The sequence below is a fragment of the Piliocolobus tephrosceles genome, chromosome 3 (genome assembly GCF_002776525.5).
Source record: "Piliocolobus tephrosceles isolate RC106 chromosome 3, ASM277652v3, whole genome shotgun sequence".
Taxonomy (NCBI): Eukaryota; Metazoa; Chordata; class Mammalia; order Primates; family Cercopithecidae; genus Piliocolobus; species Piliocolobus tephrosceles.
Genome location: NC_045436.1, coordinates 131,977,847 through 131,997,741, shown reverse-complemented (window position 1 = coordinate 131,997,741; position 19,895 = coordinate 131,977,847). Strand labels below are relative to the sequence as shown.

At 38.7% G+C, this 19,895-nt stretch overlaps 1 protein-coding gene across 12 annotated transcripts in view; it reads right to left on the bottom strand.

Annotated features, from left to right (window-relative positions):
* The window catches only part of AASDH (aminoadipate-semialdehyde dehydrogenase), a 43,133-nt gene that overhangs the window by 10,693 nt on the left and 12,545 nt on the right, over window positions 1-19,895 (bottom strand). For 5 of the 12 annotated variants that reach the window (XM_023192222.3, XM_023192227.3, XM_023192228.3 and 2 more), the window contains 7 exons: window positions 15,753-15,945; window positions 6,387-6,628; window positions 5,616-5,722; window positions 4,947-5,119; window positions 4,315-4,507; window positions 2,265-2,380; window positions 182-977 (listed from right to left, as the gene is read on the bottom strand). In XM_023192222.3, the coding sequence (XP_023047990.1) occupies window positions 182-977; window positions 2,265-2,380; window positions 4,315-4,507; window positions 4,947-5,119; window positions 5,616-5,722; window positions 6,387-6,628; window positions 15,753-15,945 (1,820 nt within the window). Of the gene's footprint in view, window positions 1-181; window positions 978-2,264; window positions 2,381-4,314; window positions 4,508-4,946; window positions 5,723-6,386; window positions 6,629-15,752; window positions 15,946-19,895 lie in introns of all 12 variants that reach the window. The other 7 variants (XM_023192229.3, XM_023192230.1, XM_023192224.3 and 4 more) reach the window with 6 other exon arrangements.

Below are 19,895 nucleotides of genomic sequence, written 5' to 3'. Positions count from 1 at the left end.
TCCAGGGACTCCTGACCCCAAGGCCAGGAGTCCCATTGTTAAACAGCATAGGGTTGACTATTATTTTTTGACAGCAACCAAACCCATCATACATAGATTTTTTAAAATTTAACTTGTGCCTATGAAGATTATTGTATGGTAATTCAATTTAACTCCACAAACTTCAAATTTAAAAACTTACCCACCACAATAAAGTTTCCACACTTAGATACACATGCTGAGGATTCAATTCGATCTCCCAAAAGCTGTTCCCATTTCACCTTCCCAGAGTAAAAGTCAACTGCCTTCATTCTATGAGAATGGGAACCAATGTACACAGTTGTAGATGACTTATCGAAAGTGGGTATTACAACCAGCGGTGAGGCATCTACGCACTTGCCTGTGTCTGACCTCCACCTCACATGTAACTCCATTTTCTGAGTCCCTATCGCAGGTTTCCCCTCTTCAGAAACTTTCACAACATAGGATGGATCTTTTGACTTCCCAATAAGAACTGGAGAATTTAAGTCTTTCACATTTTGAATGTTGGTCTGTGAAATTGAATCAGAAGGATAGGCTGAAGAGCAATGTCCTAACTTTGTTGAAAACCTAGTGGTATTCAGAGACAAAATTTGACTCCCTCTGCTCAGTGCAACAAAAGCATTAATCTCATTGTGGCAACTTAAAGTCACGATAGCTTTCTGATGTAAAGATGTTCCACTGGCTTCCTCTTGATTAATGTCACTGAGTTTCCTTTTTGTGGCACAACTCTTCCTGAATGTCACATCTTCATCTGGAAACACTGTTTGAAGAATGTGATTATAAATCTCTAAAATGGAACTGCTGAGAATAATTTCCAGAAGCCCAGGCACTGATGTACCAACAAGTTTTTCAATTTCACTGAGGAGCCGGATGGACTTTAAGGAATCTCCACCACTATTTAAGAAGAGTGACTCATCAGGAACCTTCAAAAGATCTTCCGGGAGATTCAGAGTAGACTACAGATGAGAGAATAGAGAAATATGTGACGTAAAGGTCTAAAATCAAAAGACTTCAACATTTACAGGTAATATAGAGAGATGAGAGTACCTACATTAATAATTAGAAATATAGGCTGGGCACAGTAGCTCACACCTGTAATCCCAGTACTTTGGGAGGCTGAGGCGGATGGATCACCTGAGGTCAGGAGCTCGAGACCATCCTGGCCAACACAGTGAAACCCCATCTCCACTAAAACATGAAAATTAGCTGGGCGTGGTGGTACCCACCTATAATCTCAGGTACTGAGAAGGCTGAGGCAGGACAAACACTTGAAGCCGGGGGTGGAGGTTGCAGTGAGCCAAGATTGTGCCACTGCACTCCCACCTGGGCAACAGAGTAAATCTCTGTCTCAATAATAATAATAATAATAATAATAATAACAATTATAAATATAAAATAAATACTTTTAATAATAAAATAAAGTTTTAAATTATTTTATTTATGCTAAAGGAGATCACTGTGCTACCAATTTTGTCACAAATTCACTCTAAAAGTACAAAATATACTTCCCTTTAGAGCTGTTTTCTTACCCATAAAATTGGGACAAAAACATCTGATTTATTAATTATAAAGCCCACAAGATACCAATAGCCAGTATTTCTATAATATGGGAATAATTTGTCTTTGGTTGCTTCATATAAATCAAAATTACTTTTCAAGAATCTAAAAATGAAGTAGATTAGACTTTTATCTTAGATACCCTCTATTTTTAGATAAGGCTACACAATTACATCCTCTTTTCAGAACCCTTTAGAAGCGAAAAATCTGTATTTTATTTAAGAAAATTTATTAATTTATTGAGATATATTTTAAAAATTCTCTCAAGTAGAAATACATATTGTTACTGAAAGTTCTTTTGGAATAATGATGTAAGCCCTAAGCCTAACAGACAACACACTGTGCTATAGCAAGATTTGGCTATTTTCTCAGCTCTGACAAGAGTGTTACTACATTCCACCGATCCTCTTAGAGAAAAGTTATGTCAAAACAGGTTTTGTCTACTTGTGCCTTTTATGACTACTTCACTTTCAATAAATTTCTTCACGGGGAACTTAATCTAGTCTTACAGTAGAGAAGCTAACCTTTATTTTAATACAAATTGGATAAATGAAGCCGTAATACCTAACATCTGGGCAGCAATAATATTCTCAGAAAATTTTATCCAACTTGTTAGGATGATAGCATTCCCTAAAGATATAAAATGACCTCCTTATAATAATAATTTTGTAACTTAAAAATTGTACCTTCCACAAATACTGTAATTTTTCCCAAAGGTCCTCCTTCCCACTGAGTTTATTCTCAGACTTCAAGTTTATGTAGTTTAAATATATCTTGTTTAACTCAGAAACATCAATTTTGCCTTAATATAAAAGAGAAATAACAAATGTTTTAAAACATTTTAAAATTTCACTCAAAGCCTTTATATATTCATTAGCCATACACATTTTTTTTTTTGTACAACACAGAAATTGTATAAAGAGTTTGTTGTCGACAATGAATTCTAAAAAGTTGTCTGATGCTACCAAGAATGTAGAGAGAAATAGATGAGAAACAGGCCAGGCATAGTGGCTCACTCCTATAATCCCAACACTTTGGGAGGCTGAGGTGGGAGGATCGCTTGAGGCTAGGTGTTCAAGACTAGCCTGGGCAACACAGCAAGACCCTGTCTCTAAAAAAAAATTAAAAATTGGCCTGTAGTTCTAGTTACTCGGGAGGCTTAGATGGGAGGATCACTTGAACCCAGGAAGTTGAGACTGCGGCAGTGAGCCCTGATTGCCCACTGCATTCCAGCTTGGGTGAAGAAGTGAGACCCTGTCTCCAAAAAAAAAAAAGAAAGAAAAAGAAAAAAAGGAGCTAATATTTATCCAATTTATCTCTATTTCAAGAGTTAAAGAAATAGGTTCCATTAACTGAGCAATTACTGCATTTTGAAGTATATATTAAATAAAAATGATATTGGGAAGGCAATATAATATGGTGATTAAGATTATATATTTTGAAGTCAAACAGTGCTAGACAGACAAAACAAACAATAATAAAAATAAAATTAAAATAAAAAACAGTCCTAGACAGAATATCAATTCTACCATTGTGTAGGTTAATTGTATGTGTCAATGTGAGTGGGCCACAGGGTGCCCAGATTAAACATTTTTCTGACTGGGTCTGTGAGGGTGCTTCTGGATGAGATTAGTATATGAATCTAATTAAGGACTCAGTAAAGTAGATTGGGCATCATCCAAACTATTGAGGGCCAAAATAGAAAAAAAGGCAGAGAAAGGAAGAATTTGCACCCTTTTTCTTTCTCTTTTTTGAGACGGAGTCTCACTCTGTTGCCCAGGCTGGAGTGCAGTGGTGCAACCTTGGCTTACTGTAACCTCCTCCTCCTGGGTTGAAGCGATCCTCCCACCTCAGCCTCTCAAGTAGCTGGGACTACAGGTGTGCACCACTGCACTCGGCTAATGTTTTTTGTATTTTTAGTAGAGACAGGGTTTCACCATTTTGGCCAGGCTGGTCTCAAACTCCCAACCTTAAGTGATCCATCTGCCTTGGCATCCCAAAGTGCTGGGATTACAGGCATGAGTCACCACACCTGGCATGCACCCTCTTTGTGTCACTGCTTAAGCTAGGACATCTCATCTCCTCCTGTCCTCAAACAGGGATTTACATCATCAGCTTCCCTGATTCTCAGGCCTTAGGACACAGACTGAATACAGCACTGACTTTCCTGAGTCTCCAGTTTGCCAAAGGGAGATTAGACTTCTTAGCTTCCATAAATGCACGGGCCAATTCCTGACAATAAATCTTTTATATATCTATATATTGGTTCTGTTTCTGGAGAACCCTGACTACTATACTAATATAACCACTAACTAGCAAAATGATTTTTGGAAAATTACTTAACCTCTTTTTTAGATGTTGCCAAGTCTGGAGTACAGTAGTTATTTACAGGCACAAACAGAGCATACTGTACCCTCAAACTCCTGGCCTCAAGTCATCCTCCACTTTAGCTTCCCTGAATGGCTGAAACTACAGGTGCTCACCACTATGCCCCACCGAATTACTTAACCTCTTTAAGCCTTATTTTCCTCATCTGTAAATAGGAATAATACCACCTATCCACAGGATTTTCTGAAGATAAAATGAATTAATTATACAGTGTTCAAAAGAGGGTCTATCATAATAAATGATAGTATCATTTACAAAAATAATAAAGATTTATGTGATCATTAAGCTAGTTATGAATACAATTAGTATCATTTGGCACTGAAACATATCTGCTTTAAATTACTTTACCGTGGGATGTAAATGGTAGAGAATCAATCAATACAAGCTCATCCGGGATTGCATGACTTGGAAGATATTTCTGCAGTTCTTTAAAGATGTATTCTTTTACTGAAGCATCTTTAGACACCATGAAGAGAATTAATTTTTCCTGATTATACCATGTAACTGCACAAGACTCCACTTGCTGAAGCTCTTCAGCAACCTATAAGAGAGATTATCCCAATTTGCCAATGAGGATATTTACAAACAAGCTTCCTAAAAGCTTACTTTTTAATGTCTGAAATCAAAACAGCTGAATTAAATGTTGGCATATATTGGAGATTTTTTTAAAAATTGCTTTGCTACTGTTACTATTACTTGCACATAGGGTTCATAATATTTTTCAAAATAATAGGTCCTAAAGCAAAATAAGCCAGTTTAATTTCACAAATATTAAAATCCAATTTGTCACTTATTTAAAGAATAACCATCTCTTCATGCTGAGGATAAGGGGCACCCTGAATTATTCATACCTTTTATTGTAATTCATCACTAACACAAAAATGTCAGGTGTAAATAATAGAGACCCCAGCACAGAAAATTGGTGGTGGCTGCTAATACTTACATATATTAATAGATAGTCAATATTTAAATAATTCTACCTGTTGCACAAGTTCAATGTTAAGACGTTTGCCGTGACGTTTGATCTGACTGTCTTTTCGTCCCAAAAAAAAAATCTCTCCATCTTTCACAGTCACAAAGTCTCCTGTAGCTCGCATTGTGCCAAGTGGTACTGTCACTTCATCATTAAGAAAACACACTCTGTTTCTGCCACCTTCCCAAGATATAAACACCAATGTCATAAAAATTCAAGGGAAATACATTAAAAACCGTAAAATCAACAACATCTCCAAAAGTTTGGTGACTAAGTTTCAAAATTTAAATACTAAAAGAGGGGCTCATTTTAAAATGTTATCTGATAAAACTAGACACAATAAGTTCAGTAAATAAGCAAAGAGATAAAATGAAATTTATTTCTTAAAATTTATAGATTTAAAAATTCTTAGACTACTGATTAAATATAATTTTGGTTATAAATATAAATATGAAGGTCCAAGTTACAATTTCTAAATTACTTTTATTAATGTATTAGACATTATTATCTGAAACAATTATTGTAACATTTGGTATTTCATGACTATATGAATGAGATTAAAAATTATCACTGAAAAGCATGAGATAGACAAAAGAAAAAGAGGAAAGGAATAAAATTAACACATCAGATCATTTTTCTTGAAAAAAAAATTCCCAATCAACAAATATAAAACAACCTAAAAATACTTGGCCACTGCCTTCCTGAATTGTGAAGCCATTAGTATCTCTGACTTCAACTACTGTTCCAAGAAGTGGAAATCCCAGTTGTACAGGCAATTCACATCTATGAAAATAAGATCCAGAACAGATTTAAAATTTTTCATTTGAATAGAATATTTTCCAATATATTTAAATCATACTGTACCAAATAAAGAAAAAAAGTTTGTTATGCTATAATTCAAAGACTGACAAGAGGAAAAGGTTAGGTGGAAAGGTAATCATATATGTTATTCATTACTATTTAGTACGAAAATTTGTAGCAGTATCTTGGCACCAGCTATATTAAGGAAGTTTCCGGATTCCCAAATTAAAATATCAGATACAATTATGTTTCTAAAATTATTACCCCAGCGCCTATCAAAACCAAAAACACGGCCGGGTGCGGTGGCTCAAGCCTGTAATCCCAGCACTTTGGGAGGCCGAGACGGGCGGATCACGAGGTCAGGAGATCGAGACCATCCTGGCTAACACAGTGAAACCCTGTCTCTACTACAAAATACAAAAAACTAGCCGGGCGAGGTGGCGGGCGCCTGTAGTCCCAGCTACTCGGGAGGCTGAGGCAGGAGAATGGCATAAATCCGGGAGGCGGAGCTTGCAGTGAGCTGAGATCCGGCCACTGCACTCCAGCCCGGGCGACAGAGCGAGACTCCGTCTCAAAAAAAAAAAAAAACCGAAAACACTGTCAGTGTTAAGATCCTAGAAATACATAGTATAATGAAGACCCTTACTTTAAAGTAGAGTTAAGAATCTTCTCTGGAATCCTATAAATGGTTGCCCAACTTGATACCTCTGTGATACCATAAACATTAAATATTTGTGTTTTATTGCCTTCTCCTCTCCAGCTTCTAAGAACTGTCAATGATGGAAACGCTTCACCACCAAGGGCTAATACTCGAAGAGAAGTAGTGGCTGACAAAACATTTGACTTGATAAGCTTAGATCCAAATCTTCTAAGCAATGTTGGTGTTGCCTGTAGATACATTAAAAATAATTTATTTATTTCCCTTCACTTCTTTAAAAAGGTAAGCACTGTAGTTATTATTTCAAAGTTTTTAGAGCTCACATGGAAATTAAGGCTGTGTTTATCAAATGGGAAATCCCATTTGGAAAACTACTGGTACAACATTATTTTCTTGTTTTTGTTTTTGTTTGTTTGTTTGTTTGAGACAGGGTCTCACTCTGTCGACCAGGCTGGAGTGCAGTAGCATGACCACAGCTCACTGCAACCTCAACCTCCCAGGCCCAAGTCATCACCCCACCTCAGCCTCCTGAACAGCTGGGACTACAGGCACATACCATCACACCTAGCTGATTTTTAAAATTCTTTGTACAAATAGAGCCTGTGTTGCCCTGGTCTTGGACTCCTGGGCTCAAGCAATCCTCCCACCTTGGCCTCCCAAAGCACTAGGATTACAGGCGTGAGAGCCAACATTATCTTCCTAATGTGGATATCACTTATGCTTTAGAAAAAAACTCAAGCAAAAATATTACTTATATTTCGTCATACAGTTCATACAAAAAGGTTTAAGGATAAAAAGGACAAAATCTATAAAATCAATTTATCTTTTCTTTCTTACTCTGTATAAAAAGTATACAAAAGGGTTTAAAAACGTGCCTAAGTAGCTCTCTCCTCCCGCCATCCAAGATGCTGAAAGGAAAGAAGGCCAAGGGAAAGAAGGTGGCTCCGGCCCCTGCTGTCATGAAGAAGCAGGAGGCCAAGAAAGTGGTGAATCCCCTGTTTGAGAAAAGGCCTAAGAATTCGGCACTGGACAGGACATCCAGCCCAAAAGACACCTCACCCGCTTTGTGAAATGGCCCCTCTCTATCAGGTTGCAGCGGCAGAGAGCCATCCTCTATAAGCAGCTGAAAGTGCCTCCTGCGATTAACCAGTTCACCCAGGCCCTGGACCACCAAACAGCTACTCCGCTGCTTAAACTGGCCCACAAGTACAGACCACAGACAAAGCAAGAAAAGAAGCAGAGGCTGTTGGCCTGGGCCAAGAAGAAAGCTGCTGGCAAAGGGGACGTGCCCACTAAGAGACCACTTGTCCTTCCAGCAGGAGTTAACACCATCACCGCCTTGGTGGAGAACAAGAAAGTTCAGCTGGTGGTGATTGCACACGACGTGGGTCCCATCGAGTTAGTTGTCTTCTTGCCTGCCCTGTGTCATAAAATGGGGGTCCCTTAGTGCATTATCAAGGGGAAGGCAAGACTGGGATGTCTAGTCCACAGGAAGACCTGTACCACTGTCGCCTTCACACAGGTTAACTTGGAAGACAAAGGCGTTTTGGCTAAGCTAGTGAAAGCTATCAGGACCAATTACAATGACAGACACGATGAGATCCGCCGTCACTGGTATGGCAATGTCCTGGCTCCCAAGTCTGTGGCTCACATCGCCAAGCTCGAAAAGGCAAACGCTAAAGAACTTGCCACTAAACTGGGTTAAATGTACACTGCTGAGTTTTCTGTACATAAAAATAATTAATACAAATTTTCCTTAAAAAATGTGCCTAAGTAAAACAATACTGAATAAAGATTGATAACAAAAGCTTTATTGAGGTATAACTGACATATAATAAACTATTTTAAGTATACAATTTAATATGTTTTGATAGACATATATACTAGCAAAACCATCACCACAATCAAAATAATGAACATAACTGTCTTAGTTGATTCAGATTACTATAACAAAAATACTGTATACTAGGTAAGAAATGTAGTGCTCACAGTTCTGAAGATAGGAAAGTCCAAGATCAAGGTGTGGGCAGACTTACCGTCTGGTGAATACTCTACTTCACAGATGGTACCTTCTTGTTGTGTTCTCACATGGTAGAAGGAACCAACAAGCAACCTCAGGTGTCTTTTATAAGAGCACTAATCTTATTCATGAGGTTCCCACCCTCGTGACATAGTCATCTCCTGAAAGCCCCACATCTTAACAACAACAGATTGGGGATTAGATTTCAACATATGAATTCTGGAGAGACACAAACATTCAGATGACAGCAATATTCATCACTCCCAAAATTACCTGTGTACCACTCTAAGTCTCTTCTCCAACTGGATCCCTTATCCAGACAACCACTGATCTATTTTCTGTCACTATAGATCAGAATAATCTTGTATAATTCCATTAATATAAATTATATATAAAATTATGAATAGAAATTATATATTCCATTTATATAAATGGAATCATAAAATACGTAGCCTGTTTTGGCCTGGCTTCTTTCACTCAACATAATAGATACAATTCATCTCTGCTGCTGAGTGTATCGACAGTTTTATTCTTTTTTATTGCTAAGTAGTATTCTATAGCATGAATCAGGACTGGGTTTCACTGTTCCATATAAAATTTAGGATCAACTTACTCATTTCTAACAAAAAAGCCTATTGGATTTTGCTAGAAAGTGTGTTTAATTTACAGGTCAATTTGGGAAGAAATGCAATCTCAACAATATTAAAACTTCTAATCTATAAAGACAAAATATTATTTAGGTCTCTAATTTCTATCAACAATGTTTTATAGTGTTCAGTGTACTAATCTTGCTCTTTAGCTTTATTCCTATTTTATTGTTTTTGATGCTAGTGTAAATATTAATTTCATTTTTAGATTTTTCTTTAATACATATACTATAAATATATATGTACAAATACACCCCCACCCTCCTACAAGATTTTCTATATACAGGATCACACCAACTGCATATACAGAGAGTTGTACTTCCTCCTGTCCAACGTTAAGCACCTTTAATTTTTTTCCTTCTTGCCTTATTGTACTGGCAAGAACCACCAGAATGTTGAAGTGGCAAAGGCAAACTTGCTTGCCTTGTTCCCAATCTTAGGGTCAAAGCATTCAGTCTTTTATCAAGTATGGTGTCATATCACCTGTAGTTCTATTGTAGGTGCCCTTCTTCATATTGGGAAAGTTCCCTTCTATTTCTAGTTTGTTAGGAGCTTTTTAAAAAATTATAAATGGGTGTTAGATTTTGTCAAATCCTTTCTCTGCATCTGTTAAGATAGGTATGTGCTTTTTGTTCATTATTCTTTACGTAGTGTATATCATCAACAGATTTTTGGATGTTAAACCAAACATGCATTCCTGGGATAAATCCCAAATAGTCACCTTTAAATTTACTGAGACTTGTTTTGTGGCTTAGCATATGACTTATCCTATGAAATGTGCTTAAAAAGAATTCTGCAATCATTGGATAGAGTGCTCTATATATGGCATTTAGGTGATAATGCTGTTCAAGTCTTTGATACTAGCTGATTTCTGTCTAGTTTTTCAATCAATTATTGAAAGTGGGGTGTTAAAATCTCCAACCATTGAGTTGTCTATTTATGTTTTCAATTTTGTCCATTTTTGTTTCATGTATTTGGAAGCTAGTTTTAGGTGGATATACATGTATAATTGTTACATCTTATTGATATAACAATGTATTTACTGATGTACTGACAATCTTATCCTTACAAAATTGTTACTGTTGCTTGGTTTTGTTTTTGTTTTTGTTTTTGCTAGTACATTTCTTTGCTAGTAATCTTCCTGGACTAAATCCATGAAGTCTGTCTCCCCTCATATATGTGGCCACTGATGTTGCTGCTTAGTTGTTTATTTAAAAATATATGTTCTTCTTTTTATTTTTTGTGAGATGGAGTTTCACTCTTGTTGCCCAGGCTGAAGTGCAGTGGCACAATCTCGGCTCACCACAACATCCACCTCCAGCCTCCCGGGTTCAAGCGATTCTCCTGCCTCAGCCTCCTGAGTAGCTGGGATTATAGCCACTCGTGGCTAATTTTTTTGTATTTTTTCAGTAGAGATGGGGTTTCACCATGTTGGACAGGCTTGTCTCAAACTCCTAACTTCAGATGATACTCCCACCTGGGCCTCCCAGATTGCTGGGATTATAGACGTGAACCACTGTGCCCGGCCTTATGTTCTTTTATTTATTTATTTATTTATTTTTGAGACGGACTCTCACGCTGTCTCCCAGGCTGGAGCGCAGTGGCACTATCTTGGCTAACTGCAATCTCAACCACCCAGGTCCAAGTGATTCTCCTGCCCCAGCCTCCTGAGTAGCTCCAAGTAGCATAACCTCAGCCAGGAATATGCTTATCCCACCACCACTGCAATCTCAGGCTAGAAGAGCTGTTGAACTCTCAGGCTAAGGAGCTGTAGGCCTCCCTACTGGCCTACTTCAAGATCATCATTTCCACAGATGCTGCAGCTGGTCATGGGTGTTACTGACTATTACAAATTAAGCGAGCCCCTTCAAACAGACAGAATCTGTGTGTTGACTGAATTGGGGTGGGGATGATAGGAGCAGACCCATACCAGAATGCCACGAAGTTCCACTATTTTTACACAAAATTCAGCAGTTTTCAAAAACAAACATTTCTAAGATTGCTATATGTCTTTGGTTGATTTCCAAATGTTGAAGTACTTGTTTGTTTGTTTTTTTTCCATTTTGTCCAGCTTTATAGTTGCTTTTTTTGGGGAAGATAATCTGTTAATCTCTTCACTTGGCCAGAGCCAAAAGTCACATGGGAATAAAGATTTTTAAATTGTTTCTCTCAATAAAATCCATATGGAGTTGTAACAGACAACTTGAATTTTAATTCAGAAAAATGATTTAAGGTCATGGCTTGTCAAAACATATACATAGTAGAATGACTCTACACCCTCATAGGTACTTATGTCCCAGTTAAGATTCTGGTTTTTAGTAATAAATTATGACGGCAACACTATAAGGCATCCTAAATCATGCTCTTAACTGTTATGCCAAGAGGTTTATCATAATGAAAATCTCTTGTCAAAATAAGGGATAAAATGGTTCTGGCTCTTCATTTTCACTAAGCCAAATTTCAGTGTTGTGGCCTAATTTCTGGTGTTAAGGATAATATCAACTTTGAAATCAACAAATTAATGCACATCTATGAATACTCAGCAAAACAAAAAAATGGAGGCCGGGTGTGGTGACTCACGCCTATAATCCCAACACTTTGGAAGGCCAAGGAGGGCAGATCACTTGACGTCAGGAGTTCGAGACCAGCCTAGCCATGCTGAAACCCTGTCTCTACTAAAAATACAAACATTAGCAGGGTGTGGTGGCACTCACCAGTATTCCCAACTACTCAGGAGGCTGAGGCAGGAGAATCATTTGAACCCAGGACGTAGAGGCTGCGGTGAGCCAAGATCACGCCACTGCATTCCTGCCTGCATGACAGAGGAAGATTCCATCTCAAAAAAATAAAAAATGAAAAATAAAAAAATGGAAATACTTCTCAGATACTCATAAACTGAAATGATAAATTGAGGGGCAGAATATAAGTCAACATCCTTTGCTAGTAAATCATTCTAGACATACAAAAATGAGACTTAGCAGATAATAGAAAAAATAGGGAATGTTAAAGTTTCTTCCAAGTTTACTAAGGAAAAACTCAGGAAAAATGGAAAACATTATTATACTGACACATTCCTAGGTATCAACCTAATATTTTACTCTAAAATGTTTTACTTTTAGACCATGCATGGTGGCTTATGCCTGTAATTCTAGCACTTTAGGAGGCTGAGGCAGGAGGACTGCTTGAACCCAGGAGTTCAAGACCAGCCTGGGCAACACAGGGAGACCCTGTCTCTACAAAAGATTTAAAAAATTAGCCAGGCATGATGTTATGCACCTGTGGTCCCAGCTACTCAGGAGGCTGAGGTGGGAGGATCACTTGAGCCCCAGATGTCAAGGCTGCAGTGAGCCGTAAGCGTGCCACTGTGCTCCAGCCTGGGTGACAAAGCAAGACCCTGTCTCAAAAAAAAAAAGTTTTAAAGGGCATCAAGTTTAAATAATACAACTTTGTTACCCAGAGTATGTAAATAAAAAATATCCAAATATATTTCAGGTTTGTGATAAACCAAAAAATCAATCCTTTCTTTCCCAAGAAACTCCTTAATTCCTGAAACAAATAAAAGAGGTCTTTAATTTCCTCCAAAGCTTAGTCCATTTCACTTTGGGGGCCTTTTTCTCCCATAGTAACTCAAGATATTCTATTCTTTTCAATTTTCAAAGCTTTAGTAGCATGTGTTTGACAGCTTTTTTTGTTTGTTCGTTGGTTTGTTTTAGACTGAGTCTCGCTCTGTTGTCCAGGCTGGAATATAGTGGTGTGATCTTGGCTCACTGCAACCTACACCTCCTGGATTCAAGAGATTCCCCTGCCTCAGCCTTCTGAGTAGCTGAGATTACAGGTGTGCACCACCATGCCCGGCTAATTTTTGCGTTTTTTGTAGAGACGGGGTTTTGCCATGTTGGCCAGGCTGGTCTTGAACTCCTGACCTCAGGTGATCCTTGGCCTCTCAAAGTGCTGGGATTACCGGCGTGAGCCACGCCTGGCCTTGACAGCTTTTAAGAGCCCTGCTTCGTGTCCAATTAGGTCTGGGTAAGGTTTTTATTTGTAAATAAAATATATATAACAACCACTTTAGTAAATAAAAAAGAGTATATTATATTAAAGCAAAAATCCTTGATGACTTATATATCATTTGGAAGAAACTAGACTTAGGAAAGAAAAGATGAACCCTGATAACACAGCTAAAATTCAGAATAAGAAAAGGCATGTACCTTACACAAAAGAAAGGACAGCCTGTCAGCTTCTATACCGCTCCTCCTTACTCAAACCAAGTCAAATGTGATCCGCTGATAATATTCCCAATAACTATTGTGAGATAAATAAAATCACCATGAAACTATATGCAAAATTTGTCATGTTCTTGGAAAAGAGTAAGTTTCTGTCAGTTTCTCAGAAAAATTTGATCCCAAAAAGGTTAAAAACAACTGCTAAATTTATCTGAGATAGTGCTAAAACATCAAACAAGGGGATGAGATTTAAAGATGTAGAATTCATTAACCTGACATAGAAGCAAAGTCTCCTTCCCTTTTAGTAACTATCAGTCAAATCTGTCAAGGAACTTTGCAAACATCCCCTGAAAAATATGCTCTTTGAATTTTACAGGTAAATAAAACAGTTATAGTAAAATCTTACCCAGATCTACAGAATTCATGGAATGACTCACCAACAGATGAGAATTTATATCCCCTCACACCCAACAAGCCACACTGCTATACTTAGTTTATATATATATACATGAATTAGGATGAAAAACACATTGCCTTAAAAAAGTTCAAAGTGTTCAAAGTATCGAATTTTGTTTTTGTAGCAGAAATTTAATATCCTCTCAACTATTGTTACCCTGGATAATAACCTGATAATTTTAGTTTATCAAAATAGAAGTGGAAGCTGGGCGTGGTGGCTCACATCTGTAATCCCAGGACTTTGGGAGTCCAAGGCGGGCAGATTAAGGAGTTTGAGGCCAGGAGGCCAGGAGGCCAGGAGTTTAAGACCAGCCTGACCATCATCACAAAATGCTGTCTCTATTACAAATACAAAAATTAGCTGGGCATGGTGGTACACGCCTGTAATCCCAGCTACTCGGGAGGCCAAGGGACGAGAATCTCTTGAACCTGGGAGACAGAGATTGCAGTGAGCTGAGGTCACACCAGTATACTACAGGCTGGGCGACAAGAGTGAGACTCTGTCTCAATTAAAAAAAAAAAAAAAGACAATGGAAACTAATAATTAAGATGCACATATGCACATAGGTACATGAATATAACACACCATAGTTTGAATGTTTGTGTCTCCCCCTCAAATTCGTATGTTGAAATCCTAACTCTCAGGCCAGGTGCAGTGGCTCACGCCTGTAATCCCAGAACTTTGGAGGCAGAGGCAGAAGGATCACTTGAGGCCAGGAGTGAGATCAGCGTGGCCAACATGGTGAAACCCTGTCTCTACCAAAAATACAAAAATTAGCCCGGTGTGGTGGTGGGCGCCTGTAATCCCACCTACTCGGGGAGACTGAGGCACAATAATTGCCTGAACCCAGGAGTGAGCCAAGATCACGCCACTTCACTCCAGTCTGGGCAACACAGCAAGATTCTGTTGAAAGAAACAGAGAGAGAGGGACAAAAAAGGAAGGAAGGAAGGAGGGAGGGAAGGGAGAGAGGGAGGAAGGAAAGGAAAGAAGGAATGAATTCTAAATTTCAGGGCAATGGTATTAGGAGGTAGGGCCTTTGTGAAGTGATTAGGTCACGTAGGCAGAGACCTCATGAATGAGATTAGTGCCCTTATAAAACCCTTTCCATCATGTGAGGACCCAGTAAAAAGACTGCAGTCTAATGAATCAGCAAGTGGGCCCCTCGTGAGAGATCAAATCTCCTGATGACTTAATCTTGGACTTCCCACCTCCAGAACTGTAAGAAATAAATGTCTGTTGTTTATAATCTACCCAGTTTATGGTATTTTGTTACAGTAGCCTGAATGGACTCACACACACAATCAGGAACTATGCTACATTGTCTCATTTAATTCTATTTGAGATGGGTATTATTTCCATTTACAGATAAAACCTAAGGCTCACAGCAGTTAAATACTTAACAAAGATATTTACATATTATGATATGCATATAATATTGCTAATTCTCTAGTACCTTTAGCTACTTACACTGTAGTAACTCAAGGCTTGTGTACCAGTCATATACTTGTGTACCTGCATGACCTAATCACCAGTCAGATACACATTTAAATAACATTTTAAAGGGCCAAATTTCGAAAATACTTGTTTCTGTAGGTTAATGTAAAGTATACTGATGTAAAAATAAGAAAATCTATATTCCTAACTCAATTATAATTTAATTTACTTATACTAGTTTTTCATGAGAAACACAATATACATAGATTTTAAGACAGAAGAGGCAGCCTATCCTTCTCAAATCCAACAAATCTGAGTCAAAGTCAAGGTCCTCTAGTTATTACAGTATGCAAAAAATACATAAATAAAATAATTTTCTAGGCAGAATTCACTTATCTTTTTCATTTTCAAATAAACAAAAAAAAAAGTCACATCATGAGGAGATAACCCTTGATAATCTAACCAGATTATATTAATCCATTGTAAAGAACTACAGGAATACAAAATATTCTCTAAAACACTTAAAATATTGAAAAATGATAAACAAAACATTCACTGCTACTAAAATGTACCTGCAAAACAGTCACTCTATGACGGGAAAAGAGAACACTGGCTAATTTTGATGGGAGCAACTTGATGGAAGTTGGTACAATAAGCAGAGAGGCACCACTTGATAGAGCAAGAAATATTTCCACAACAGAAGGATCAAAGGTCAGAGGTGAAGCCAGAAACAAAATATCTTCTTGTGTGATGTCAAAAAGTACCCTAAGGCAAAACAGAATGCAGTTACAAGAAACGTCAAACATTTAGTAAGCACATAGCCTAAAAAAGTGTTCACGTGTTTATGATTAATAAAGTTTCTGAATGTTGGCCAGATTTTATTCTTCTCTCTTAAATTAGGCAAAATAGTGCTATCAAAATTCAAGAAATCTTCTTTATAAAAGAAAGAATTAACAGCCATTTAAAGCAATATCCATGTTTTACCAGACATATTTTATCATCTGTGATGACTTTTGATGTGTCAACTTGGTTTGATTGAACTACTGCCCCCAGAATTCCCTCTCTAGTATGTTTCTTGTTAGGGAAGGAGACAAGGGATATTCTCTTGAGAGCTGAGGAACAGAAGGGTGGCTGCTGCTTAGCAGCACACACGCCTTCTTCAAGCAGTTATTCAATCAAACCCTGTAGTCTAATCAGCTGATTTACTTAATCAAAAGTGAGATTATCCAGGGTTGGCTGAATTTACTTGGAAGGCCTTTAGAAGAGGTTTTAGGCCTTCTCTGAAGAAGAGATCCAAACAGCAACTGGGTCTGCAATTAATCTCCCTTCCCTCCAATCTGATTTCACCTGGGACAGTTTCATGACCACGGGATTCCAGCCTGCTTGTGATCACCCCTTCCTAACTGATCCCTATGGACTTGAGACTTGCTTAGCCAGCCCCCACAACTGTGTAAACCAATTTCTTATAATGAATCCCTGATCTAACTCCTGGTTCTGCTCCTCTGGCAGAATCCTTATTCTGTCATACTTATTCAATGATGCTTAATAGAGACTTCCGACTCCCCTTTCTATTTGGCATTTTCTTTCAGTATCTGAACAAAAAGCAGAATAAGAATATATGTGGTTAGGTCTTATAGAGCATGGATAGTCATTGTTGAGCCTATGACACTATTTCAATTTGAACACACAAACACCAATACATCTAAAAGCATCTTAATTTCAAAAGAGCTTCAAATATGGTATAAACATTTTAAAAATTATAACCATGTATATGGTGTCTCAGGTAAAATAAAAACTCACTGTATGTTAAAGGTGTAGGCGCCGAAAGGCTGTGATACCTTTCCTCCCCATCATAAGGCTCACAGCCAACACTCTTATAAACAAAAGACAGTTTAACAACAGAAAAGCATGACAAATTAATTTAATCAAAGTTTCATGAAACATTGGAGGCTTCAGAATGAAGACCCAAAGACCCAAGGGAAAAGCGTCCATTTTAATGCTTAGATTCAATAGAGTGGACAGCTGTGTAGAAATGTGATTAGACAAAAAAGGAATGAGTAATAAACTGAGTGGGAAAATCCAGCAAGGCCTGTCCTTTTAAATTCCTGGCTTCTCTGTGTGGCATTTCTTCCTCCCATGTGTAGGGCAGGACCCTTTCTGGAATGAGTCTTGTGTTCTACTTTCAGACAAGGTAAGTAAGAGCAATTTCTTTACAGCCAGCTCTTACATATAAAGGTTAGATTAATATTTCTAGATTTCTAGATTTTTTTTTTTTTTTGAGAAAAGTCTCACTCTGTCACCCAAGCTGGAGTACAGTGGCGCGATCTAGGCTCACTGCAATCTCTGCCTCCTGGGTTCGAGCGATTCTCCTGCCTCAGCTTCCCGAGTAGCTGGGACTACAGGCATGTGCCACCACACCTGGCTAATTTTTTTGAATGTTTAGTAGAGACTGGGTTTCAACCATGTTGATCAGGCTGGTCTCAAACTCCTGACCTCAAACGATCCACCCACCTCAGCCTCCCAAAGTGCTGGGATTACAGGCGTGAGCCACCATGCCCAGCCTCTAGGTTTTAAGACTATCTTTGAGGGAGAGAGGTTCAGTTACTACGGCCTGCCTTGGGGAGAAAGGGAAGCAAGAGAAAGAAGGGCAGAAGGTCAGAAAGAGACTTGACTTCTGAAGTCCTTCCAATGTCCTTCGGTTCAAAGTACTCAGCATGCCAAAGTACCATACGTTGGGGCATCATTTTCTGAGCCCAACAAAGGCTACCCTCAAACTTCAAGTTTTAGATGAATTATTCTTTACATATATTGTCTAGCTTCCTACTTAGGTATTCAGGGGAGAGCCAACTTTCCAACAGGCTTCCAACAAAGCTTAAATTCTGAGAATATTTTTAGTTTTTCAATTCTATGAACAAAAATGGACAAGGTTATGCATGCATAGAGGATGAATGTTCCATATAGTTCATTTCAAGAAAGCAGCTTAAGATGCATTCAATATAAGAAAAGTTAAAAAAAAAAGAGACAGATTTTAAAGGAAGAAAAAAAGTGGAACGCAACAAACATTTAAACATATTACTTGTGAAGCTTAGGCTGGGTATCTAATATATTGTTCCTCATTTTCCCAACCACCATGTGAGGCAGGTATAATTATGTGAGAACCTAACTCAGAACCCAAGTTGGTATGAAGATTATTTTAAGGTAAAGACAGTTGAGGCTAGGCGCGGTGGCTCATGCTTGTAATCCCAGCACTTTGGGAGGCCAAGGCGGGCAGATACCTGAGGTCAGGAGTTCGAGACCAGCCTGGCTAAGATAGTGAAACCCTGTCTCTACTAAAACTACAAAATTAGCCAGCTATGGTGGCGTGTGTGGGGAAAAGAAAGAGAGATCAGACTGTTACTGTGACTATGTAGAAAGGAGTAGACATAAAAGACTCCATTTTGTTCTGTAATAAGAAAAATTCTACTGCCATTGAGATGCTGTTAATCTGTAACCCTACCCCCAACCCTGTCCTTGCAGGAGACATGTGCTGTGGTGACTCAAGGTTTAATGGATTTGGAGCTGTGCAGGATGTGCTTTGTTAAACAAGTGCCTGAAGGCAGTATGTTTGTTAAAAGTCATCACCATTCTCTTAATCTCAAGTACCCAAGGACACAAACACTGCGGAAAGCTGCAGGGACCTCTGCCTAGGAAAGCTAGGTATTGTTCAAGGTTTCTCCCCATGTGATAGTCTAAAATATGGCCTCGTGGGAAGGGAAAGACCTGATTGTCCCCCAGCCTGACACCCTTGAAGGGTAGAAGGGTCTGTGCTGAGGAGGATTAGTAAAAGAGGAAAGAAGGCCTCTTGGCAGTTGAGATAGAGAAAGGCATCTGTCTCCTGCCCATCCCTGGGTAATGGAACCTCTCGGTGTAAAACCCGATTGTATGTTCTATTTACTGAGATAGGAGAAAACTACCTTAGGGCTGGAGGTAGGACGTGCTAGCGGCAATGCTGCTCTTTATGCACTGAAAAGGTTTATGGAGATGCTTGCATATGCACATCAAGGCACAGCACTTTTCCTTAAACTTATTCATGTCAGAGATCTTTATTCATATGTCTTTCTGCTGACCTTCTCCCTACTATGACCCTATTGTCCTGCCACTTCCCCTTTTTCTAAAGATGGTAAAGATAATTATCAATAAATACTGAGGGAACTCGGAGACCGGTGCCGGCGCGGGTCCTCTGTATGCTGAGCACAGGTCCCATGGGCCCACTTTCCTTTCTCTATACTTTGTCTCTGTATCTCTTTCTTTTCTCAAGTCTCTCGTTCCACCCGACGAGAAATGCCCACAGGTGTGGAGGGGCAGGCCACCCCTTCAGTGCGCCTGTAGTGGGAGGCTGAGGCAGAAGAATAGCTTGAACCTGGGAGGCAGAGGTTGTAGTGAGCTGAGACTGCATTGCTGCATTCCAGCCTGGGCGACAGTGAGTCTCTGTCTCAAAAAAAAAAAAAAAAAGAGGACATTTGAGATTCAACAAATGCAGAAGAAACCTTCTTGGAGCTTCCCTTATCTGACTAAAAGCAGAAACTTCTGGCAAATGAGGCTGCCATAAACTTCTTCTTCAGAGTAGTTTTTACTCCCAGGAAGACTGAAAGAGATCAGACACATTCCTCAGCCCTGGGCCCAACACAAACACATTCCTCAGCCCTGGGCCCAACACAAACACATTCCTCCATATA